This window comes from Acipenser ruthenus, chromosome 41 (genome assembly GCF_902713425.1).
Source record: "Acipenser ruthenus chromosome 41, fAciRut3.2 maternal haplotype, whole genome shotgun sequence".
NCBI classification, from domain to species: Eukaryota; Metazoa; Chordata; class Actinopteri; order Acipenseriformes; family Acipenseridae; genus Acipenser; species Acipenser ruthenus.
In genome coordinates this window covers 9,286,583-9,313,205 of record NC_081229.1, presented here as the reverse complement: position 1 = coordinate 9,313,205, position 26,623 = coordinate 9,286,583, and the positions used below count along the sequence as shown (strand labels likewise).

General features: G+C 40.9%; 2 protein-coding genes across 3 annotated transcripts in view; both read left to right on the top strand.

The window, feature by feature from the left end:
* Positions 1 to 26,623, top strand: part of LOC131708993 (zinc finger protein 79-like) — a 181,304-nt gene that overhangs the window by 50,806 nt on the left and 103,875 nt on the right. The gene's annotated exons all lie outside the window — the stretch shown is intronic.
* LOC117434244 (Fc receptor-like protein 2) lies at positions 1,763 to 25,827 on the top strand. The gene is made up of 10 exons (XM_059010653.1): positions 1,763 to 1,830; positions 5,757 to 5,792; positions 10,951 to 11,208; positions 19,087 to 19,365; positions 20,519 to 20,797; positions 21,617 to 21,916; positions 22,868 to 23,143; positions 23,823 to 23,924; positions 24,120 to 24,150; positions 25,752 to 25,827. Exons 1-10 carry the CDS (start codon positions 1,800 to 1,802, stop codon positions 25,825 to 25,827), a joined length of 1,668 nt encoding a protein of 555 aa, XP_058866636.1. The 5' UTR covers positions 1,763 to 1,799.

Below are 26,623 nucleotides of genomic sequence, written 5' to 3'. Positions count from 1 at the left end.
CAATGGCTCTCTGACCTCTGTTTTAGTTATTCTGTCTTCATTATTTGAAAAGACTAAATCAAGGCATGCCTCCCCTCTAGTCGGTGCCTTGACAAATTGCGTTAGGAAGCAGTCATTTGTCATTTCCACCATTTCAATTTCATCTGTCGTGCTCCCCATCGGGTTTTCCCATTTTATATGGGAAATCATTCAGGTTTCCGATGTTTCCTTTATCACCCGCTAGACTGCGACCCCAATGGGAAAAGCCCGGCGACCCTAAGTGGGTTTGAGAACCACTGGTGGAAGTTCTGCTTGTAAGAAGTGCTGTTAAAGAAACCCACCACAGTATTTCATTCATCCTCTAAAGCTGTGCAAGTTCAAGCTTTCTGAATCCTGTAAGCTGCATCAGTCCTGTTCCGTTCACTGGGATTGAATACCTTAACATTAACATAATGATATAAAGTATCAGTGTTGCCATCACTTACTCTGCACTCTGCTGTGTGCTCATCCTCCAGCACTTCCTCTCACTCAACCGCAGCCCCTGAAGCCCTTCACTGGACTCAATGCTGTGCAGCAGCTCAGTGGCCTCTGCTGCTCTGCGGACAGGAAGAGGCTCGCTCTCATGTTCTCATTTTAAAATGACAGAATCGTAACGGCTAGGAAACATCTTTCCTACCCACCCCCTCTCTCTCCCCTGCTTTTTAAATGCATTGATTAACATATTTCATTAGTTTAAATGTGTATTGCATTGACCAGTGAGGAGGATCTCATTATAAGTGCCCTCTGTGAATTGGTCCAGCCTTACTAATAAACTGCTTAGTGTGGAGAGGAAATTGAAATGCACAGACAGATTTATAGTTGAATTTTAGAAATCTATACAAATATGATCAGTATAGAATTCTATAGATTAGAAATGTGTAACAAAATCTCTTGATTATATATGTTTCTTGATTGATAATTGTATGCTAATACATTTTAGAACTCTTCATGTGACGATTACAGTACAGAAGACATCTTTACATAAATTCATATATAAAGCTTACTAGCTAGTTTGAAGGTTTAGGTACTATTGACAGGATGACTCAATAGAAGTGTATTATAGACTTGCCTATAGACTTCTACTGAACAATATACAAATTGTATAGATTTATACAGAATTATAGTGGTTTTCCTATAGTTCTGTACTGTGTAGGAACTGGAACGTGTGTGTGTGTGTGTGTGTGTGTGTGTGTGTGTGTGTGTGTGTGTGTGTGTGTGTGTGTGTGTGTGTGTGTGATTACTATCAATGTGGGGTCAACAATTAAAAATATGTCCCCACAAAGACAGTAACTCCTGAAAAAACGACGTTGTGGGGACGTCCCCACTTTGTAAAACACCTTTTAAGAACTAAATATGCCTTTTAAAAAAGTGCCAAAATATTGAGTTTGTTGTCGACTTTCACCCTGTGTGGAGTTTGTCTGACTGGAGTTAAATAGTAAATAAAAATATAAAAATATAGTGAGAGTCAATGAGAAGTCCGCAAAAATAAAGGAATACAAACGTGCGTGCGTGCTTCTTACTATATTACTAGTACAGTTTTTTTTTCGATATGTATTTAAAACGTTTATAAGAAATGAGAGGAGACTAAGAATACGTTGTTTTTTTCCAAAATGAGATCACGTGTCTGTGTTTTGTCAGATGGCAGTATCAGAGGTGTTAGAGGTAGGTGTAATTTAACAAATAAGCGTATCGGGAGGAAGCTGTATGTGCAACACTGTGGTCATTTAATAGGGTAAAGTTTCTACACTGAGCTCAGCATTGTGAGAGTGTCTTCAGACAGAATGCAGGCTTGTGAACTCGCCTTAGTGATGTGTAAGTATTATTGCTGGTGCTTTATTAAACATGCTGCTGATTAGCTAGTTGCTTTGGGGACAGTTAGAGTGAAAGTTTCCGCGTTTGAAGACTCGATCGTAATTCAGAATATATATTGGTGGTGTCTTGTGGTAATTTCATGGTTAAAGCAGAGTATGAAAGCCAGGTAAATAAAATAGAGTATTGTACATCATGCTGGCCCATATTCATAAAAATGACCTGTATCGTGCCAGTAATAGTGTTTAACATGACAGTATTTCATCGGGTGATGCATAAACGCCATTTACCATCAAAAACCATCATTCATCACAACGTAACAATAATCTGCTCTTAGAGACCAATTTTGTTATAAGCATATTATTCATCGGATTCATTAATCTGTAGTGTGTCGTTAATTGACCCTTACCAGCATCATAATTAACACGTGCCTCAGACCAGGCGGAGAATCAGATGCGTCTTAACGGTATCATTTCCTAGCATCATTGCTTTCTTTAGGAACATGTATTGAAGCCAACAGTAATAATAATAATACAAAACGTCTATGTTTAATTATCCAGTAATCAGGCCATTAAATATTTTCTTATTTGCAACGCATACATTAAATTGCACTGTTAAGTCGTCTGAACAGGATAGGCTGGTTGGAAAACATGAATCATGTGTGTAGCTTATTCGTTGCTCTAAGAAGAGGCCAGGCTTCGGTGTGCTTGTGCGGACTGTAGATCCACAGAGATCCTGGAACATGATCCTCCCAGAACAGTGAGAGAAACCCGCAGATTTGAGCTGCGACTTGCTCTGTATTACTCTGGTGATGTAAGCAGGTATCGATTTAACAGAAGCACAATTATTTACTTTTTTGGTGAACTAACGTGTACTAAAGCTGTCCCAGTATCAATCCTTATTATTGACAGTGCATGATCAGGATTCTATTGAATTTCATACCGCTTTGTAGTTTTCTATATAATTAGCGAAAAACTGACAATTATTTTTAAAATGTGACATTTTGAAATCTCGCATGAAATACTGTACTACTATTTGGCTTCCAGTGGACTTTCGCGATATTATTTTGTAGTTTCTTTGATTACATGATGTTACATAAAAGATCAAACAAATACATGTTCATATAGATTTTTTTTTAAATTGTCGAAATGCTAAAATTGGAAGTGATGTAAAACTTTTGGCCATAGCTGTATATTTAAAAAAAAATCTATTTCTTGTCAAACGGATTTAGTACCGTGGTAAAGTTGGTTTGATGTTCGATATTCATTTGATATTCACAACCATATTACCTAGACTTTTCAAACTAACTTTATTGGGAAGCTGACCAGTTGTGAATATACCTAGATATTGAGCCCTTAGAAATCTGATTGCCTCCACTCTCTTGTACTAATCGCTAGGGTGTGTGTGCGTGCGTGTGTATGCGTGTGTGTGTGTGCGCGCGTGCGTGTGTGTGTATCAGTGCATATTTTCTTTTAATAGAGCACATTAAGATTTTGTAGGCAGTAACAGTCAGTTAGTTATTCATTCCCAAGAGAGTGGGGGAAAAGCCAGAACAACACAAAATGACCCGGAAGGCAAAATAGAAATTTCTTCTGTCTGATTTTCTTTCATTTCCATTTTTCTTAATTTGTTACAATCAATAAATTATAGGATACATTTACACAGAGCTGTTCTTTCAGCACCAGAAACTGAAGCTTGCGGAAAGGGAAACTATGCGTTTTCAACTTGCAGTGAATATAAATACATATAGACGAGTTGTGTTTTGTTTGTTAAGTTAAATGAAAATCATGACGTTTCAAAGCAGACTGTGTTTATCTTTATTATTATTAGGGTTCCAAGCCCATGACTGGCTCTAAAATGGCTCTAAAATCAACACTGTTGCACAAAAACTCATGAATCTGATGTAGGGTGGTAGAGGCCTTTGGGAAGTTGTGTCGGAGCGAAGATGAAGGTCATAGGTCACATGGTTTGGTGGCCGTATTTGATTTTTCAAGAACGTTGGGCAATTTAAAAAATCTTCTTCTTCAAAACCGCTTATGGTAGAGATGTGAAACTTGGGGCACAGACTACCCTTATGCCCTATATTTAGATTTGAGAAGTCGATTGGTCACATGGTTTGGCGGCAATATTGGATTTGTCAAAACCCATGGATGCTATATCAAATAATGCCCTTGCCCATGACATCTGACCTCTGCTAAAGGTCAAATGCAAAACTGGCTTATAATTCCTTTGAGAGTGCAGTATCATAGTTACTATAGAACATATGTATGAACATATATATGCTCTATCAAAAAATGTCCTTGCCCATGACCTCTGACCTATCCTAAAGGTCAAATGCAAAACTGGCTTATAACTCTTTAGAGAGTGCAGATAGCATTATGGTTACTATGGAACACATATAGGAAACCATATATGCTCTATCAAAAAATGTCCTTGCCCGTGACCTCTGACCTTAAATGGACATGAGGTCATAAAAAATCAAAATAAAAAACAAAGAGCCCTAAATATTTTATATGTATTTATAAATTATTCCAGGATCAGGAAAAGAAATCTCTTCTGTTGACAAATGATATATGTGTTCCTGGTAAATGAAAGCATTCTTTATTTTTATATGGCATAGCCTATTGTACAATGTGAAGTGACTATGAATGCGTATTTTACGTGTTCATAACTAGAGATAACTAACTTTCAAATCAACGAGACATGGCTTAAATTACTCATTAGCATGGCATCTTTCATAGAGTGAAATGGCAGGCATTTGCGAGTTTGTTTGTAGGAGCTATGAACCATTATATGACGTAGCCTACCTTACAATGTAAAGTGAAATGCAGCAAAGCTAGTCAGTGTATGGTAAAGCTAGATGTATCCATTCTCTTCTTTATGAGTTGTGTGATGATTGCTCATTGTTCAAGCTAGATGTATCCATTCTCTTCTTTATGAGTTGTGTGATGATTGCTCATTGTTCAAGCTCGATGTATCCATTCTCTTCTTTATGAGTTGTGTGATGATTGATCATTGTTCAAGCTAGATGTATCCATTCTCTTCTTTATGAGTTGTGTGATGATTGATCATTGTTCAAGCTAGTCGTATCCATTCTCTTCTTTATGAGTTGTGTGATGATTGATCATTGTTCAAGCTCATGAAAGTTGCTGGGTTCAGATTCCATGTCCATCCAATCCTCTGAGACTTCCTAACCAGTGACTGCTGTGCTGAACCATGTGGTGATTGTGCTACATTGATGACCCCTCTGAGGGAGAAGTTGAGACTTTCAAACACATTGAACTTGTGTCTGATTCATCCCAGGCCTGCAGAGGTGAAAGGCTTGTGCATTACATTATAAAAGGTCTATTCAATTGATCCCAAACTGCTACAGATCTAAATACTGCCAGTGTTTAAATCATTAAAATATGACCTTTTCTAGAGATGACCATATAGAAATACACTGAAGAGACACACAAAGTGTTCAGTGTTTCATTTCCATTATCTTTATACTGAGAGGGGTCTATTTTAATGATCTACACAGTGTCAGTGTTACTTAGATCAGCCACTGTTTAGATCAATTGAATAAACTCATCAGTCCATTTTAAAAACCGTTACCATGTCCATTAAATAATCTGAACTTGCCCTAGTTTTTATATTGGCTTCCATAACTTCAAAACACTCATTCAGAATTCTAAGGTAAAACTCACAAGAAACTCAGTCAAGTGAAACGTTTCTCTACTTGAGCTTCTTCTAAGTTGTACTTTATATTAGCTTCCTTTGCAGTTTATTTGGTTGGATGATTGTTCATGATACAAAGTGAAATTGAATTATTGACATTCAGGATTTGAAAGATCCATTAATTGTTCTTGTTCAGGGAGGTTTAACTAAGGTGTAACTATTTCCCCTTTTCAGGAATGTCTCTGACTGCCTCTGTTTGTGTCTTTCAGGGCTGACCACACTGACGGGCTCCGGACAGTCACAAGGTAAGAGATCACTTTACACTCCAAAGTGAACATTTCCCACCCGATCGTTTTGCTTGTGAGCTAGCTTTGCTCCAAAATACTATTTTCAAAAGCCTTTTTTAATCCAAAGAGTGGAGCAAAAGAGGGCATTCAGCTCTATTATTTTACACCTAGTTCAGGGTGGTGTAAAATGAGGAGCAGGCAATAAAACAGTGTTATCAATGTAAATCAGTTTGAACTGTCAACGATGGTTTTCTATTGCCTTATCTACTACGTAGCTTACATTTTTAATTTATACTGGGACTTTTTAAAATTATAAACCTTTATAACAGTTTGTGACAAAGTGGTTAACAGTGTATAGGTGCAGAAGTGATGTAGTGCTTAATCAGGAGACAAGACAGTGATAATCCAATTAGAAATGTTTTAATTTTGTAATCCAGGTCTGGTGACCTCAAACAATAATCCCAGGCAATACACAGCAATGTGGATTGCACTGTTCAAGATAAAGGGTTTGCAGTCCCAAATAATAAACACAGTCCAGTTACAAACATAATATACAAACACGGTCACCAGTCCTGGGTGCGTGCTGCAGTGCTTGTGGGGCTTAATTCAATAATTATCGTGACACAGGTGTAGTGATGTCCGGGTTCGTGCTGGCCTTCCTTTCTGGCTTGATGAGTTAGTGCTCCGGAGCTCCACCCCCTTTCTAGATGACCGAATTCCTTTTAACCCTGGGAATGAATTGTCAGGCCTGTACAATTGTTCCCTGTACATAGCGCCCTCACAGGTTGGGAGGGAGATTTACCACCAAGAATCATTCTATTTCTGTCACATATCCCACCGCTCAGAGTGGAGCCAAAGGAACACTCAGCTGAATCTACCTTTCCCATTACTCCCCCCGTCCCGGGAAAAATAATCTGCATTTTGGTGATCTTTCCCTGCACGTGTACCATGTGGTACATGAAGGGCTGCAATGCCAGATACCACCGAGTTATCCAGGCATTGCTGTCCTTCATTGTGCTTAACCACTTGAGTGGGGCGTGGTCTGTGACAAGATCAAATGAGTGTCCCAGCAGGTAATATCACAGTGTGAGTAGCCCATTTAATGGACAAACACTCCTTTTTGACCATGGAGTAGTTGCGCTCCCAAGGGAGCATCTTTTTGCTGATATACAATATTGGGTGTTCTACTCCATCTATCTTTTGGGACAAGACCGCACCCAAACCAACATCCGACGCATTGGCGTGGTATGAATCTCTTGGTGAAATCTGGTGTGAGCTGTAAATAACCACATCATCAATATACGCTGCTGCATATTCATGATGTGGGCATAAGACCTGGTCCATCAGTCTCTGAATGGCGCACCATGTACTCCAAATGGCATTGTTTTAAAATGAAACAGCCCTTCAGGGGTTGAAAATGCATTTTTCTCTCTAGAATTGCTGCTTAAGGGGATCTGCCAGTATCCCTTTGTCGGATCCAGAGTGGAGATAAACTTTGCCATTCTCAGTCTATCTAGATGCTCGTCGACCCGAGGCATGGGGTACATATCAAAATTGGCAATAGCATTTACCTTGCAGAAATCAACGCAGAAGCGGTTGGTGCTGTCCTTTTTGGTCACTATCACAATTGGACTGCACCACTCGCTCCTGGAAGGCTCAATCACCCCAAGTTCGATCATGTCCCACACCTCTTTGCTAATGCCACTTCGTCGACTTTCGGGGCTTCTGTAAGGTCTCTTGTACTGTGACACCTGAGGGAGAGATAATGTCATATTCAACCAAGTTAGTCCTGCCTCGCAAGTCAGAAAAAACATAGTTGAACTCCTCAATAAGTTTATGCAGCTCCCATTACTGATCTGAAAACAATTGTTCCCCCATCGTAATGACTTTAGTACTAGGAGTCTTTAGACAGGGGCCTAAATCATCCTCTACTTCGCCTGGGGCTATAAATAAGACCTCCCTTGCCTGCCAGGGCTTTAATAAGTTTACATGATAATTTTCACGTTCATTACGGCGATCGGGCTGTCTCATTTCATAATTCACCTTTCCTATAGCCCGAATCATTTCATATGGCCCCTGCCATTTAGCACATAACTTCGATTCTGAGGAGGGAAGCAGCAGCATTACCTTGTCTCGACCCGGCACTACTCGCTGGCAGTCTGGGCATGTGGCTACATATTTCAACACATCTTTATGAAGTTCTACCCAGTAGAATCGAGCCAATATCCGCTCCCTTGTCTTGTCAGCTCCGAGGTGCCCCGCAAAAGGGATATCATGCGCCAGCCTCATGACCTCGGTCCGACAAGATGGGGGAACCAATAATTGTGTTACAGGCTGTCCTGTGCCCACAGCTAGGTTTACCCTATGCAGCAATTGCCCCTTGATACTGAAGTGCGAAGTACTTTATTTTCAGTCAGTCTTGGAAATTCATAATTAGTTTTATTTTGTATTTATTTATTTTTGCTTGTTTGGGGCCATAGTTCAAAGATTGAATAAGCGTGCTGCTGTTTTGACAATTTAAATATGAAAAAAAATCAGTAAAATAAATCATTGTGTATCAAAGTTCAAATCATTGTGTATATTGTATGTCGAATGTTGTGAAATACTGTTAAGAGTTTGGGGTTATTTCAAATTGCACGCCAGCGCTTAGAAAACTGCAATACTATTCCAAAAATTTAAAAAAATCGAAAGGCAGGAACTGGGGTTTGCAGTTTAAATACTAAAAACGTTTCAGGTAAGAGACTTAATTAAGGAGTTTTGATTAGGTTCAAATGATTAGTGTTCTTGGACTGTTTTGTATGCAGTTAGCTAATGCAGTGTCTTATTTTCGTGTTTGACAACGAGTACCTGTTTCCCAGCAAAAATGTCCACATTGGCCCAGCAACGGCCCAACAAGGGCTGAAATATTGGCCCATAACTGGCAGCCGGTGTGGGCCCTGCGTGGATTTGCATATTGGGCATTGGCCCAGTGCTGGCTGCCCACATTGGCACAGTGCTGGCTGCTCACATTGGCAAAGTGCTGGCTCCTCACATTGGCACACATTGTCACAGTGCTGGCTGCTCACATTGTCACAGTGCTGGCTGCCCACATTGGGCCAATGACTTGGTGCCAGAATGGCCCCGACGTGGAAACCCACTTGTGCCCAATGTGAGCAGCCAGCACTGTGACAATGTGAGCAGCCAGCACTGTGACAATGTGTGCCAATGTGAGGAGCCAGCACTTTGCCAATGTGAGCAGCCAGCACTGTGCCAATGTGGGCAGCCAGCACTGTGCCAATGTGAGCAGCCAGCACTGTGCCAATGTGAGCCAATGTGAGCAGCCAGCACTGTGCCAATGTGAGCAGCCAGCACTGTGCCAATGTGAGCAGCCAGCACTGTGCCAATGTGAGCAGCCAGCACTGTGCCAATGTGAGCCAATGTGAGCAGCCAGCACTGTGCCAATGTGAGCAGCCAGCACTGTGCCAATGTGAGCAGCCAGCACTGTGCCAATGTGAGCAGCCAGCACTGTGCCAATGTGGGCAGCCAGCACTGTGCCAATGTGAGTAGCCAGCACTGTGACAATGTGTGCCAATGTGGGCAGCCAGCACTGTGCTAATGACTTGGGGCCAATGTTCAAATCCACGTGGGGCCCACACCGGCTGCCAGTTATGGGCCAACATTTCAGCCCTTGTTGGGCCGTTGCTGGGCCAATGTGGACATTTTTGCTTGGAAAGTACCAGTGTAGCTTTCCTTCAGTTCAGATATTGTATAGAAAGGGAGTGAAAGAAACAGAATTTATACTGAGAAATTGTTTACAGTTTGAACAACACTGGTACAGTATTTACTGTAGAAATATTGCATGAATCACTAGTATAGGGAATTGGGGGACATGCTGTAGGGGCGTTATAATTGAGAGTCTTATAGTGAGGGAGCACTGTAATATATATATATATATATATATATATATATATATATATATATATACACACACACACACACACACACACACGTATATATACATGTATGTTGCAAACCAGACTGCACTCCCCATGGTTCGTTTGCTACTTTTATGACAGACCCAGACACAGAACTTTAATTTTTGCACTTGCTCGCTATTTTTAATAAACAAAACAAAAACAAAAACATAACTCCAATTTTGGAGTGCTGAATACACACATCAGGAACCGAACTACAAAACAGGACAGCTAAGCTGTTTACCTGTTAAAACCAACACCAAACAAAACAAAAAACACACAGTTTTTAACAAATACCTAAAAGGCTTCTCACAATACCTGTTTCTCATATGATTGAGCACGCCTTCAAACAGGCTCCTTCATACACCAGCAGCCCTGAGCAGACTGGCTGCTTTCTTTAAATACCCTGCACCTGGCTCTAATTTACAATGATAGCCAGGTGCAGGTGATAATTAAACAATAAATAATAATTAAACAATTAAATAAAATACACATTTTTGGCAGGGAGGATATTAACCCCCTCCCTGCCTTGTTTATATATATATATATATATATATATATATATATATATATATATATATATATATATATAATGTCAGTGAGTTTTACAACAGTAGTCAACATATATAGGGCAGCAGTGTGGAGTAGTGGTTAGGGCTCTGGACTCTTGATTGGAGGGTCGTGGGTTCAATCCCCAGTGGGGGACACTGCTGCTGTACCCTTGAGCAAGGTACTTTACCTAGATTGCTCCAGTAAAAACCCACCTATATAAATGGGTAATTGTATGTAAAATAATGTGATATCTGTATAATGTGAAATAATGTATAATGTGATATCTTGTAACAATTGTAAGTCGCCCTGGATAAGGGCGTCTGCTAAGAAATAAATAATAATAATAATATGGCTTTTGGTTATGTTTGTAATATATTATGAAATACATTTCTAATATATATTTCAGTATATTTAAAAATATATTCTTAAAAGTATTTATATATTTTGTAAAATGTATGAGAACCACCATTATTTGTATATTGCCGATATATTCAAAATATATTTTAAAAAATTAATATTTATATAAATACATGTGTAATATTTATAGATATCAATTTTGAAATATATTGCACCTTTAAAAATATATTTGAAAGTATATTATTGTTTTCATAAGGGGAAGCGGACTCCTCCAAGCCGACTCCTGCTGATCTGAACTCTTTCTGTCTTTTTAGATAAACGCGTGACCCTGCAGACTGAACCCCAGCCTGTGTTTGAGGGAGACACTCTGGTTCTGCGATGTATTGTCCGTTATGGTTATACACCAGACAGCATTGACGTTTACAAAGATAATATAGTTTTCCAGTCCCAGGCCGGCAAAGCGATGCGTGTGGATCGCGTTCCAAAGGGGCACGAGGGGTCCTACAAGTGCAGAGCGTGGTGGAGATCTGTTTACTTTGTTGACTCTGCAGAGGTGTGGGTGTCAGTGAGAGGTAGGTTATTCTGGATTCTCTCATTTGTGTTTACGTTATTAACATGGGCTTTGCCATTCTCTAGAGCAGGGGTAGGCAACCCTGGTCCTGGAGTGCCACGATCCTGCAGGTTATGTAGGTATCTCTTAATCATCAATTGCTAAATACATGGAACACATGGTAATTCTGACCAATTAAGCCAATCATTGAATCAATTAGGGCTTGGGTAAAACAAAAAACAGACGTGTCTGTGGCGCTCCAGGACCAGGGTTGTCTACCCCTGCTCTAGAGACTAGATAACTTGATGTTCTTTTTTTAAATCTAAGAATACAAAGTAGTGACACCAGTAATATTGTCCCTTACCTGCTAATAGGGTGAAACTGCTAAAATGCTACTTTCGGAAAATTAAAAAAAATAATAAAAATAAACAAATAAACTTGCACATAAAATCACTGGCAATTTAACTGTAACACATTTTGCAGGGTATTGTGGTGCAATGTAAGGAAGAAGACTTATTTTAACAATCCACACTCTTTACCCTGTTTTTTATTTATTTGTAAGTATTTTTATTTGTGCTGCCAGAAAGCGTGACACTGCAGCGTTATTATTTGAAAAAGGAATCAATGGAGTTTCCAGGTCTGTAAAGAATTGTTTTCTATGCACACTGAAGACAATCTCGCTGCAGCATCCCTCTGCTTATGATATCTTTCTGATGTAAATAGAAAAAAATAAAATAAAAATAACAGCAGTAGCACAATGTCTTTATAAAAACACAGCAATACAACGAAAAACAATCCTCTGTTGCAAAGTGTGTGTGACAAGTCACAGAATGCTCCTGACAGAGGCTGCCATGTGGTCACAGGGTTTTGGAAACGGGAAGTACCACTGTTTCAAACACGTGTTAATGCAAGAAAGGTGAAAGTGCCCATTAGCCTCTTCATACCACCCTGATTATCAGACACTCTGTGCCCATTAGCCTCTTCATACCATCCTGATTATCAGAGACTCCGTGCCCATTAGCCTCTTCATACCACCCTGATTATCAGACTCCGTGCCCATTAGCCTCTTCATACCACCCTGATTATCAGAGACTCCGTGCCCATTAGCCTCTTCATACCACCCTGATTATCAGAGACTCCGTGCCCATTAGCCTCTTCATACCGCCCTGATTATCAGAGACTCCGTGCCCATTAGCCTCTTCATACCACCCTGATTATCAGAGACTCCGTGCCCATTAGCCTCTTCATACCACCCTGATTATCAGAGACTCCGTGCCCATTAGCCTCTTCATACCACCCTGATTATCAGAGACTCCGTGCCCATTAGCCTCTTCATACCACCCTGATTATCAGAGACTCCGTGCCCATTAGCCTCTTCATACCACCCTGATTATCAGAGACTCCGTGCCCATTAGCCTCTTCATACCACCCTGATTATCAGACTCCGTGCCTATTAGCCTCTTCATACCACCCTGATTATCAGAGACTCCATGCCCATTAGCCTCTTCATACAGCCCTGATTATCAGAGACACTTCAGGCATGTGCAGGGGTAGGAACGCAACACAAATACAATATTCACACACACACACACACACACACACACACACACACACACACACACACATTATACCGTGATCAACCAATAATTCAATAGTGAATAAACAAAATAAACAACCATAATACATAACTAGAGTTGCGAGCAACTTTACGGCTTCCAAGCAGTTATCGTGAAATTTAAGTGCATTGGTTATTATAGATGAAACGTTATCATCACAACTGTGCTAACTGTGTCAATTTTGGCCCACATATTGGAATTATTGGTTAGTAGGCTATTTAAGTTGTATTTGGATGCACACAAAATTCTAAATAGTATGCAGTCATATAGACTTTGAAAATAATGCATATAAGAGGCTAACATTGTTCTAAATTCTAGATCACTCTTTGTTTGAGTTTGTGTGTGAGCGTGTGTGTGTGTGTGTGTGAGCGTGTGGTGCCCTATTCTTCATTTTGCAATATAAAATAAAGTCTACAACATGTATTGGTTTTTGTATATTTTAATGCCACTATCATTTAATGTGCATTTTTTTTTAAAGCAATAGAAAGTGATAATAGTGTAACAATTAGCTATCACGGTTGCCTGGCAAATACACAATTCACCATATTTAATTGTGACCAAACCGTTACTAGGACATAACATGTGCACGATTCATGAGTAACACCACTCGAATCCTATGCTGAGGAATTATAAACAGGACAGAGGAGAGAAGAAGCTGGAACAGAACCCAGAGAGACAGTACTAATTGAGCATTTATTGTGCTCTGCAGGTAACAGACCTTTTGGAGAGATAGCTAAAATAAAGAACAAATTATTTCATAATAAATCACATCCAAAGTTATATGATAGCACTCAATAGTTAACCATCTGACCCAGCAAACATTATATCCGGCTGAATCAAAAACATCATATTGCACACTTGATAAACTCATTATAGTTTGCACATAAATAGTAATTATTGCACATCAATAGTAGCCCAGTTATATTGCACACCTTAATCATGTATATTACACATAAGCTAGTTATACTGCACACCTTGGTTAATCATGTATATTGTGATCAGTGAAAAAAAAGAACCTCCATACGTCTTTTAAATACACCGGCTGCTTCGTTGCCCCCCCCCCCCCACGTCTTTTAAATGGGTTACACGTGCGGGTTTGTTGGAACAGATTCAGGATCTCTGACTGTGTTTGACCACAGTTCAGTCGTAAAAATAATTATATGACGATTTTTAAGCAAACTGTATTCATGTGACTTGTAAAGCTCATGTATTATGTATTTTTTGTGTTTGTTTTGATTGTCTTCTGGTTTAAAAAGCATAGTGCAGGTTATTTTTTTATTTTTATTTTTTTGCGTGGATGCAGCTGCAACAGTAGTTTACAGCATGTGTCTTTATATACTGTACACTGTGCGTGCGTGTGAATTAATATCATCCTTTCCACTGTAATTAAGTTACATGAGTTAGTTACACCAGCAAAAAAATGGCCGTTTTAAGAAAGATTTTTTCTCTAGCTTGTTGACTGTACCATGTTAACAGCTGTCCTCAGTGGTGGGAATGTGTCATTTCAGGGTAAAATTTGGGCAAACTGGCATGTCACCCATATTGATTGGCTCATGGCGGTCATGTTTGTTGATGTAGGAACTTTTTCCTGACTAATTTTTTTAGAGGACAGTACAAAGATAACGTATAACCAAGATTCACATCAGTCGGCCAAAGGGCTCATGAGGAGTTGTTGTTTTGTTGTTTAAGTGTTTCACGCAAAATCCAACATAGCTGCCACACCATGTGAACGATCCATTTTTCCTCAAGTAGAATCAATCGTGGACATGAGTGCACTATGTACAAAATCTCACAGCTGTACTATTTACTGTTCATGAGAAGACTTTTGAATATTGTCCAAACTTTTCATTAAATCCAAGATGGCTGCCACACCATGTGACCAAAGGCTGCCATATTGACCATGACACAACATCACATAGTCCTCAATATCCGTGTCAAATTTTGTGCATTTTGGTGCAGCCGATAAGAAGTTATACTCAGTTTTATAGCCACTTGCGTATGTTGATGATGTCATGCAGCGTGGACGCCATGATTTTCACAGTAGCAACTTCCCTTGAACAAGCGTAACAGATGACCATACTGAGATGTTTTATTCCAATTTTTGTTTCAATCGGATAAGCGGTTTCAGAGAAGATGATGTTTGAATTTTTGATCATTTTATATTTTTATGGTAATTTTATGTCATTAATCAATGTGGTTGCCATACCACAGAACCAATCAGCTTCATATTAACAACAGTTAATCATGGATTATCCCTCAACATGTATAGCAATTTTCAGAACTCTGCAGTAAGCGGTTTCCAATACATAGGAGTTTAAACAAATTCCGCAAAATCCAATATGGCTGCCGAACCATGTGACTTGCGCAAATTTGCTGAATATCACCGATTATCATCCATAGGCATCTACCAGTGTACCAAATTTCGTGAGTTTTTGAGCATGTTTTGGCAGAAAAAAAAAAAAAAATAATAATAATAATAATCCTAACAAAAACAATAGGCTTCCCCAGCCTACGGCTTGGAAGCCTAATAATCATAATAATCCAAGAGATACTAAATGACAAACAATATTGTGAACGTGCAAATAAAAATACATTAAAGCAACACCGTGTTACATCGATAGAGACTCATAGGAATTAAAAGAACAGTGACAAATTCAAAATATTTTGGAAAACAGATTACACATTTCAACTGCATAATGATCAGAGTGATAAGGAGTAATAAAATACACCTAGATCTGAAATACAGAAGTGCAATAATGGACAAACCAGCATTTGATAATGTCAGCAGCTTTCAAAACTGTAGGCCTGACTGTGAGAGGTGGGTTTGTTTATGAAAAGGATTGATGCTGTGCAGGTGACTGTGAGAGGTGGGATTGTTTAAGAAAAGGATTGATGCTGCAGGTGACTGTGAGAGGTGGGATTGTTTATGAAAAGGATTGATGCTGTGCAGATGACTGTGAGAGGTGGGATTGTTTAAGAAAAGGATTGATGCTGTGCAGGTGACTGTGAGAGGTGGGATTGTTTAAGAAAAGGATTGATGCTGTGCAGGTGACTGTGAGAGGTGGGATTGTTTAAGAAAAGGATTGATGCTGCAGGTGACTGTGAGAGGTGGGATTGTTTGTGAAAAGGATTGATGCTGTGCAGGTGACTGTGAGAGGTGGGATTGTTTAAGAAAAGGATTGATGCTGCAGGTGACTGTGAGAGGTGGGATTGTTTATGAAAAGGATTGATGCTGTGCAGGTGACTGTGAGAGGTGGGATTGTTTAAGAAAAGGATTGATGCTGTGCAGGTGACTGTGAGAGGTGTGATTGTTTAAGAAAAGGATTGATGCTGTGCAGGTGACTGTGAGAGGTGGGATTGTTTATGAAAATGATTGATGCTGCAGGTGACTGTGAGAGGTGGGATTGTTTAAGAAAAGGATTGATGCTGTGCAGGTGACTGTGAGAGGTGGGATTGTTTAAGAAAAGGATTGATGCTGCAGGTGACTGTGAGAGGTGGGATTGTTTAAGAAAAGGATTGATGCTGTGCAGGTGACTGTGAGAGGTGGGATTGTTTAAGAAAAGGATTGATGCTGCAGGTGACTGTGAGAGGTGGGATTGTTTAAGAAAAGGATTGATGCTGTGCAGGTGACTGTGAGCGGTGGGATTGTTTATGAAAATGATTGATGCTGTGCAGGTGACTGTGAGAGGTGGGATTGTTTATGAAAAGGATTGATGCTGTGCAGGTGACTGTGAGAGGTGGAATTGTTTAAGAAAAGGATCGATGCTGCAGGTGATTGTGAGAGGTGGGATTGTTTAAGAAAAGGATTGATGCTGTGCAGGTGACTGTGAGAGGTGGGATTGTTTAAGAAAAGGATTGATGCTGTGCAGGTGACTGTGAGAGGTGGGATTGTTTAAGAAAAGGATTGATGCTGTGCAGGTGACTGTGAGAGGTGGGATTGTTTAAGAAAAGGATTGATGCTGCAGGTGACTGTGAGAGGTGGGATTGTTTAAGAAAAGGATTGATGCTGCAGGTGACTGAGAGGTGGGATTGTTTATGAAAAGGATTGATGCTGTGCAGGTGACTGTGAGAGGTGGGATTGTTTAAGAAAAGGATTGATGCTGTGCAGGTGACTGTGAGAGGTGGGATTGTTTATGAAAAGGATTGATGCTGTGCAGGTGACTGTGAGAGGTGGGATTGTTTAAGAAAAGGATTGATGCTGTGCAGGTGACTGTGAGGGGTGGGATTGTTTATGAAAAGGATTGATGCTGCAGGTGACTGTGAGAGGTGGGATTGTTTATGAAAAGGATTGATGCTGTGCAGGTGACTGTGAGAGGTGGGATTGTTTAAGAAAAGGATTGATGCTGCAGGTGACTGTGAGAGGTGGGATTGTTTAAGAAAAAGATTGATGCTGTGCAGGTGACTGTGAGAGGTGGGATTGTTTATGAAAAGGATTGATGCTGCAGGTGACTGTGAGAGGTGGGATTGTTTAAGAAAAGGATTGATGCTGTGCAGGTGACTGTGAGAGGTGGGATTGTTTATGAAAAGGATTGATGCTGTGCAGGTGACTGTGAGAGGTGGGATTGTTTAAGAAAAGGATTGATGCTGCAGGTGACTGTGAGAGGTGGGATTGTTTATGAAAAGGATTGATGCTGTGCAGGTGACTGTGAGAGGTGGGATTGTTTAAGAAAAGGATTGATGCTGTGCAGGTGACTGAGAGGTGGGATTGTTTATGAAAAGGATTGATGCTGTGCAGGTGACTGTGAGAGGTGGGATTGTTTAAGAAAAGGATTGATGCTGCAGGTGACTGTGAGAGGTGGAATTGTTTAAGAAAAGGATTGATGCTGTGCAGGTGACTGTGAGAGGTGGGATTGTTTAAGAAAAGGATTGATGCTGTGCAGGTGACTGTGAGAGGTGGGATTGTTTATGAAAAGGATTGATGCTGTGCAGGTGACTGTGAGAGGTGGGATTGTTTAAGAAAAGGATTGATGCTGCAGGTGACTGTGAGAGGTGGGATTGTTTATGAAAAGGATTGATGCTGTGCAGGTGACTGTGAGAGGTGGGATTGTTTAAGAAAAGGATTGATGCTGTGCAGGTGACTGTGAGAGGTGGGATTGTTTAAGAAAAGGATTGATGCTGTGCAGGTGACTGTGAGAGGTGGGATTGTTTAAGAAAAGGATTGATGCTGTGCAGGTGACTGTGAGAGGTGGGATTGTTTATGAAAATGATTGATGCTGCAGGTGACTGTGAGAGGTGGGATTGTTTAAGAAAAGGATTGATGCTGTGCAGGTGACTGTGAGAGGTGGGATTGTTTATGAAAAGGATTGATGCTGCAGGTGACTGTGAGAGGTGGGATTGTTTAAGAAAAGGATTGATGCTGCAGGTGACTGTGAGAGGTGGGGTTGTTTCAGAAAAGGATTGATGCTGTGCAGGTGACTGTGAGGGGTGGGATTGTTTAAGAAAAGGATTGATGCTGCAGGTGACTGTGAGAGGTGGGATTGTTTATGAAAAGGATTGATGCTGTGCAGCTGACTGTGAGAATTGTTCCTTTTATACTCCTTTTCATACCTGCTTGCATTTCTGAGGGAGAGATTCACCCCCAGTCCTAACCTCGCTTTCAGTCTCATGTATTTGTTGTTTTTAACTTTTTCCCTGTTTGTTAACTGCAGAAACCCCAGATGTAAACATTAAAAACAGAGCTGATTAGAGCCCCATATAAAGCAGCTCTTTACTCCAAAGTGTAGAAAATGAGAAATAAACAGCCTAACCTACTTACATTAAACACCTGCTGTGTGGGGGTAATGTTTGCACACCAGTCATTTATTAATAGCAATTTGCAGCCATTGTCTCTCTCTTTGTTATACAGTGTTGGCTGGAATGGTCTCAGTAGAGACTCTCTATCAGCTGAACTGCACACCTTTCCAGGAGGCGGCTAATGCCTTTTTATCATTATATATACATGACCTTGTTTGCTGTTAGAACATTACATACTGTGTGTTATATTGTTTAAATTCTAACACTGTTCGTACTCCATGTAATGCTTTAACATACAAACCATGTTTACTGTAACATGTGATCCTTTCAACACTGCACATGTGAGACCTGAATAACAAATAAAACAGGTGAGACTGATGTCATTATTCTTGTAGCTCAATCGCTGTGCCTATATCAATCTCTTTGCTGACTAGTTTGATATCGTTACATTGTCACTGTCACACTGTGTCTTCACTGGCAAGCACACTTGTATATTAAACATGTTTAGATGTCTCTGATCTGATGTATTTGTCTTGTTGTATTTTCCACAGAGCTGTTTAGCAAACCCACTCTGACATTGACCCCTGTGAGTCCAGTGTGGGAGGGAGAGGCTGTGACTCTGCAGTGTGGGGCTCACATAAATAAACAGGGCACACAGCTGCAGTACCGCTATAGCAAAGAGGGGACGGATCTGAGAGGAGCTGGATCACAGGATCAGCACTGGATCCCAGCGGCAGGGCTGAGAGACACAGGGAGATACCAGTGTGAGGGGGAGGCAGCAGGGACGGGGCTGAAGAAAAGGAGTGATCCTGTGTCACTGACTGTGAGAGGTGAGTTCAGCCATCTCTTTGTGAAGAGATCTTCATGGACTTCAGTCTTCCACACTGTAAACGTTTGCAACCGCTCACCCTTCATGATAATATCCTTTATCTAGATCTCAGTTTCAGTCTCATTGCTTTGTGATTCCCTTCTGTTGCAGGTGCAGTTTTGAAAGAAACACGTTATTGAAACATGTCCTGTATTTTCATTTTAAAACATGATATATGGTACTAATAGAGGTTTGTTTAACCCAGTATATGACCACAGAGCATGTTTTCAAATACAAATCCATGTTTACTATTATTATTTATTTATTTAGCAGATGCCTTTATCCAAGGCGACTTACAGAGACTAGGGTGTGTGAACTATGCATCAGCTGCAGAGTCACTTACAATTACGTCTCACCCGAAAGACGGAGCACAAGGAGGTTAAGTGACTTGCTCAGGGTCACACAATGAGTCATTGACTGAGGTGGGATTTGAACCAGGGACCTCCTGGTTACAAGCCCTTTTCTTTAACCACTGGACCACACAGCCTCCTAGAACATGTGCTTCTGTCAATACTGCACATCTGAGACCTATAAAACATGTAACCAGGTGAAATAAAAAAGAGTTCATTGCTTGTTTGAAACAGGCTTATAAAAAAGTGTGGAGCTAATGGTTGCACACCAGTCATTTATTAATAGCAATCTGCAGCCATTGTCTCTCTCTTTGTTATACAGTGTTGGCTGGAATGGTCTCAGTAGAGACTCTCTATCAGCTGAACTGCACACCTTTCCAGGAGGCAGCTGATGTCTTTTTATCATTATATATGCATGACCTTGTTTGCTGTTAGAACATTACATACTGTGTGTTATATTGCTTAACTTCTAACACTGTGTTTGTACTCCATGTAATGCTTTAACATACAAACCATGTTTACTGTAACATGTGATCCTTTCAACACTGCACATGTGAGACCTGAATAACAAATAAAACAGGTGAGACTGATGTCATTATTCTTGTAGCTCAATCGCTGTGCCTATATCAATCTCTTTGCTGACTAGTTTGATATCGTTACACTGTCACTGTCACACTGTGTCTTCACTGGCAAGCACACTTGCATATTAAACTTGTTTAGTTGTCTCTGATCTGATGTATTTGTCTTGTATTGTATTTTCCACAGAGCTGTTTAGCAAACCCACTCTGACATTGACCCCTGTGAGTCCAGTGTGGGAGGGAGAGGCTGTGACTCTGCAGTGTGGGGCTCAGATCAATAAACAGGGCACACAGCTGCAGTACCGCTATAGCAAAGAGGGGACGGATCTGAGAGGAGCTGGATCACAGGATCAGCACTGGATCCCAGCGGCAGGGCTGAGAGACACAGGGAGATACCAGTGTGAAGGGGAGGCAGCAGGGACGGGGCTGAAGAAAAGGAGTGATCCTGTGTCACTGACTGTGAGAGGTGAGTTCAGCCATCTCTTTGTGAAGAGATCTTCATGGACTTCAGTCTTCCACACTGAAAGAGTGAGTGTGTTTGATATTTTCCATTGCAAATCTTTAACAAACTTGAACAGAACGTATACAACACTCCGAGGCTTGTGGTATAGAGAGCAATGATGATATTAGGCTATAGTGGGTATTTACCTCTCAGTGTTAAACCCTATTGAATTGCATTGTATTGTTGGATAATTATTCCAGTGTGTTAAACACCACTTGTGTATTAGATTGTGCTGGATAATAACCTCCAGTGGTATTTACCACAAGGTGTAACAAACCCTATTTTAACTCTGCCTTGCTTTTCATTGATAAGATTGGTCTGCATTAATATGAAACGATCATTACATTATATTCATTCTTTGGTCCTGGGTAATTCTTTAGTCCTCTCTTTCACTCACTGATTGGAGCCTGCACTCAAAATAACATTTTTTTAAAAGCTACTTAAAAAGGTTATTACTAGGGGCAGCAGTGTGGAGTAGTGGTCAGGGCTCTGGACTCTTGACCAGAGGGTTGTGGGTTCAATCCCAGGTGGGGGACATTGCTGCTGTACCCTTGAGCAAGGTACTTTACCTAGATTGCTCCAATTAAAAAAGAAAAAACCTGTATAAATGGGTAATTGTATGTAAACAATTGTTTTATTTAATAGAAATAAAATATATTGAGTATTTTTAGTGTGACTCCACTGAACATAATAAACACAGTGGTCCTGCTTGGGAAGTGATGCCCTCAGCCACTCAGTAATAAAGGGAATGTGATTCTATATTTATGAACTCCTGTGTTTCAGAGGGACGGCCAAAGCCAGCACTGTCCCGGGACACTCCAAGGAGAGAGATATTTGAAGGAGACGCAGTCACCCTGAGCTGTGGGGTTGAGGGGGGTTCTGGTGGCTGGAGATATCTCTGGTACAAAGACAGTGAGTCCAGTCCTCCAGTGTACCAGACTGACAGCAGCAGTGGAACTGGAGCCGGATACACAATCAGTGCTGCTGCTCTGTCCCACAGCGGAGAGTACTGGTGTGGAGCTGAAAGAAACAGGACACCATTGAACTCACAATACAGCCATCCCATCTGGGTAAATGTAACTGGTAAGCAGGGATGGGCAGTATTGAAAATAGATGTAGAAATATATATTTTCATTACATTTGTATTTTTGTAATTTTGTATAAGCATTTTGTACTGAAAATACAGTTTTGTATAGAAAAATCTGTACTTTTCCTGTTCCTGTATGGTTTATATCTGAAAAACAGTAGACTGTTATCAGGGCTGTAACCAGTCATGAAAAATGGGACTTAATCCCATGACTAACACTGCTGTGAGGACTCAACTCATGATGCACATAGCAGTGTTTGAATGACTTGCAGATGATCAGTGAAGAGATATCTAAAGGCTGGTTCATACGTCTCACAGGTGAATGTGATACGTCAGGCGCAGACAGCTATAAAAGCTGTGCAGCTTCACTCTAACCATGAAGCAAATGATTAAATTATGAGAGTCAGAGGTATGAACCAACCTTAAGTGTTGTAGAACCTAGGGATGGGAAGGGGCAGGATGCTGTGGGATGATGGGAAGGGGCAGGATGCTGTGGGATGATGGGAAGGGGCAGGATGCTGTGGGATGTTTCAGTGGTGTGTTTACAGCTTGTTCCTGTCTTGACTGAAACATTTGGTGTTACCTTTACAGATAAAACAAGAAGGAGCCTCTATACTCCAGCACTGCCTCTGTCTCTCTAAGGAGCCTCTATACTCCAGCACTGCCTCTGTCTCTCTAAGGAGCCTCTATACTCCAGCACTGCCTCTGTCTCTCTAAGGAGCCTCTATACTCCAGCACTGCCTCTGTCTCTCTAAGGAGCCTCTATACTCCAGCACTGCCTCTGTCTCTCTAAGGAGCCTCTATACTCCAGCACTGCCTACATCTCTCTAAGCAATAGGGGGCGCTGTGAGAATCTCACTTTGGAAGACGCTGTTTCCGACTGATTTGAATATCTTGGCCAGACAGCTTCACAAACACTAACCTGTCTTCATGTCATCTTTTCATAGCTCTGTTCTCCAGGGTGACTCTGTCAGCCTCTCCAGGAGCCACAGTGAAGGAGGGAGAGGCTCTTAACCTGACCTGTGAGGCAGCAGTGAACAAAACCCCCCGCCCTGAACTCCACTACACCATTGTGAGAGACGGGGAGCCTGTGACTAACAGCACTGACTCTGCACTGTACAGCATAGCCAGCACTGAGAAGAGCCACACTGGGAGCTACACGTGTGCTGTGGAGTCACAGGGAGTGAAGAAGAGCAGCCAGGAGATACACATTGAACTGCAAAGTAAGATCTAAACCCCGTACTAAACAGCTATCCTAGTTATCTGAAGGGCTCTGTAATCCTTTGAGAAGTGGAGATCTTTCTTTATGATCCCTCCCACAGTGTAGGATTTAGTTTGGCACTAGTGCCTTCACTGTGGGATGTCCTTGCTCTCGCCCTTCCTCCTTTTTAAAATGAATTTGTATGACGATTACAATCCTCTTTTTAAATGCAATCACTGAACTTGTGTGTTCTTGTAAATGTGAACCCATTATATTCCCAGTGTGAAGACACAGAGCCTTAACAGAGCACAGAATTACCAGCAATTGCATCACAATGGATTGGAAACAGATACTGCACAGTACAGACACAGTGTTTAATACTTTGCAAATTCACTGGTGTGTGTTCCCCACTAATGTGTCAGCTTTATATATGGGTGGGATTACATTTTAAACAAATCATTCTCTTCCACTTTTTGAAATGCAATCAAAGGAATTGATTTCCCCGGCTGAGTATCTTATAAAATGATGGTTCAAATAGAATGACAGTTACAGCAGACAGACATTAGAGTGACAGAGTGGCGAGATGAAGGCTGCTACTACTGAGCTAGTGTGAACAGGGTAGTGTTCTTGAATAGCTATCAGCTCAGTCAAGGTGTATGGAAGTCTCTAGCACACACTCACACTGTACCTTCCTTCCCCAGCGTCCTGGCACAGCGTTGTTGCTGTTGGCTACAGAGTGAGCTTCTTTCTGATTCATGTCACTGTGTTCACTCTGCTGCTCCTTCGATACTGCAGGATCCGAGGTGAGACTCCCACGAGGTGCACACATTCAGGCTTCTTCTTAAACATGCACCCCTGTCTACCCCAGGGATAGTTCATTAACAAAATATCTATTTCCTTATTAAACATACACAGCTGATTTACAATGTCTAAAATAAACATGTTGCATATTTAACACAATTATAAGAAACTGAACAATCTGTATCTGTTTTGTATAGGTTCTGCGTGTATCGCTGGTGCTAAGTCAAGGTAAGTCAGTATTAGCCAGTATGTACTATTGTACAGACAGGGGGCGCTCTCGATCTCCACCTGTCATCATCCTTTACAGGACTAGAAATGGAGACGGAAACGTTGTGATGAGCTCTTTAAGAATCCCTCTTGCACAATATAACAGTACCTTTCACTTTGACCTGTGTCTTAGTGTTACAGAACTCCCTCCATGAACCATTGCTGTCTCCCGTGCTATATATATATATATATATATATATATATATATATATATATATATATATATATATATATATATATATCTACACACACACACACACACACACACACACACACACACACATACATTGTAAAACAGGCACATGTGTAAACAGGCTCGCTCGGGTTCTTTTCTTCCAAAACACGACTCAACACACTGATTTAAAAGAAAAAGCGCTTATGAACACTTTTAATAATACAAAATAAACACGTAGCTCCTTCGGAGCGCTAACTAAACATTTGTCAGGAACCTATTCTAATAAACCGGACAGCTAAGCTGTTTACCGGCTGAAAAAACACACGGTTTTTAAAGACGAACAGATAGGCTTTCCACAGTACATTTCAGTATGATTGAACACACCATCAATCAGGATCTCCACACAGCAGCAGCCCTGAGCAGCCTGCCTGCTCTCTTTAAATACCACCTGCATGGCTCTGATTTACAATGACAGCCAGGTGCAGGGGATCATTAACACTAATTAACACACGTTTTCACATGTGTTTGGCAGGGAGGATTTTAACCCCCTCCCTGCTGTGTTACAATATATAAACAACCGTGTAAGGATTGCGTCACACTCCCGGCTGTGCAGCTGCTGTGCTCTTCACACATTTGGGATTTGCCCGATGCTGATAAAGAGCAGTGATATTCCTTAGGAGCACAACACATTGCGATACACTATGAAGATCTCAGAAGATCAATGCTGGTATTCTTTGCATCAAATCATATCCCGGTTCTGAAGAGCGTCTAACTTATTGGGTCCTGGAAATGCTGTGGCAGAACTTGATGCAGGTTCGTGTGCGGTAAGTGCTAAAAACAAAAGTGGGACTCACACAGTCAGAATTTTTGGATGGCATGTAACAATGCAAACTCATCTTGCTTTTTGTTGTTCACAAAAACAACAGCAGCTTACATGGCTTTGAATGATACCGTAGTGTGACGTTATAATACATAGAATAATGAAAACAGTGCATAGTTTAACCGAGGCGTGTGGCCAGGGCCACATTCCGCACATGGATTTGTAGGGATAACCCCATCCCTGCCAAATTTAAATTTAAAATATCCAAACTTTATTGACATACTGGGTCCATGTGGTTTTTTTGGTTTCCAGATGATAAAGATTGACGGCTTTGACGTTTGATTCAGAATCGTTATTCTTTGATTCAAGTTCAGTCTGGGGTATTGCACATTTCTCACAGTCTCTTTACAGTTGATACACAGCTGCTCCTTACCTTCGAATGCACTCTGTGATTTCAATGGGACTTGATCACTCTGAAGCCTGGAAGTGTCATCATTCTTTAAAGCTTCTGTTATTGCTGCAGTTAAACTCTGACCCCTCCTTGTGTGTCTCTGACATCTGTCTCAGGAAAACCTCGGATCAGGATCAGGAGCAGTCAGCAGAGGGGATTGAGCTCTCCAGCCGTGCAGCAGACTGGAGTTGAACTGGAATAGTATTGCACTGTCCTGCTAAAGACCATTCTGACTGGAATAGTATTGCACTGTCCTGATAAAGACCAGTCTGACTGGAATAGTATTGCACTGTCCTGCTAAAGACTAGTCTGACTGGAATAGTATTGCACTGTCCTGCTAAAGACCAGTCTGACTGGAATAGTATTGCACTGTCCTGCTAAAGACTAGTCTGACTGGAATAGTATTGCACTGTCCTGCTAAAGACCAGTCTGACTGGAATAGTATTGCACTGTCCTGCTAAAGACCAGTCTGACTGGAATAGTATTGCACTGTCCTGCTAAAGACCAGACTGACTGGAATAGTATTGCACTGTCCTGCTAAAGACCAGTCTGACTGGAATAGTATTGCACTGTCCTGCTAAAGACCAGTCTGACTGGAATAGTATTGCACTGTCCTGCTAAAGACCAGTCTGACTGGAATAGTATTGCACTGTCCTGCTAAAGACCAGTCTGACTGGAATAGTATTGCACTGTCCTGCTAAAGACCAGACTGACTGGAATAGTATTGCACTGTCCTGCTAAAGACCAGTCTGATGAGAATAGTATTGCACTGTCCTGATAAAGACCAGTCTGTACCATAGACCTACAAATAATTGATTACTCATTGATTCTTTTAATGAATTCTTTGATTTTTTTCATGGATTGCATTGTGTAGCTCTGCGAAGCACATTACTCAACAATGTCTCTATTCATAAGCTAGTAATCAATAAAGTGCTTTACTCCACCAGTGTTGTTTTATATTATTACTGAAACCCCTTCAACATGTATT

Bases quoted from the DNA above. Each gene is read 5' to 3' on its own strand.
- LOC117434244 (XM_059010653.1), top strand. From the start codon at position 1,800: ATGCAGGCTTGTGAACTCGCCTTAGTGATGT. The intron at 21,917-22,867 runs GTAAGCAGGGAT...ATCTTTTCATAG, and splicing joins CATCTGGGTAAATGTAACTG to CTCTGTTCTCCAGGGTGACT. The intron at 24,151-25,751 runs GTAAGTCAGTAT...CATCTGTCTCAG, and splicing joins ATCGCTGGTGCTAAGTCAAG to GAAAACCTCGGATCAGGATC.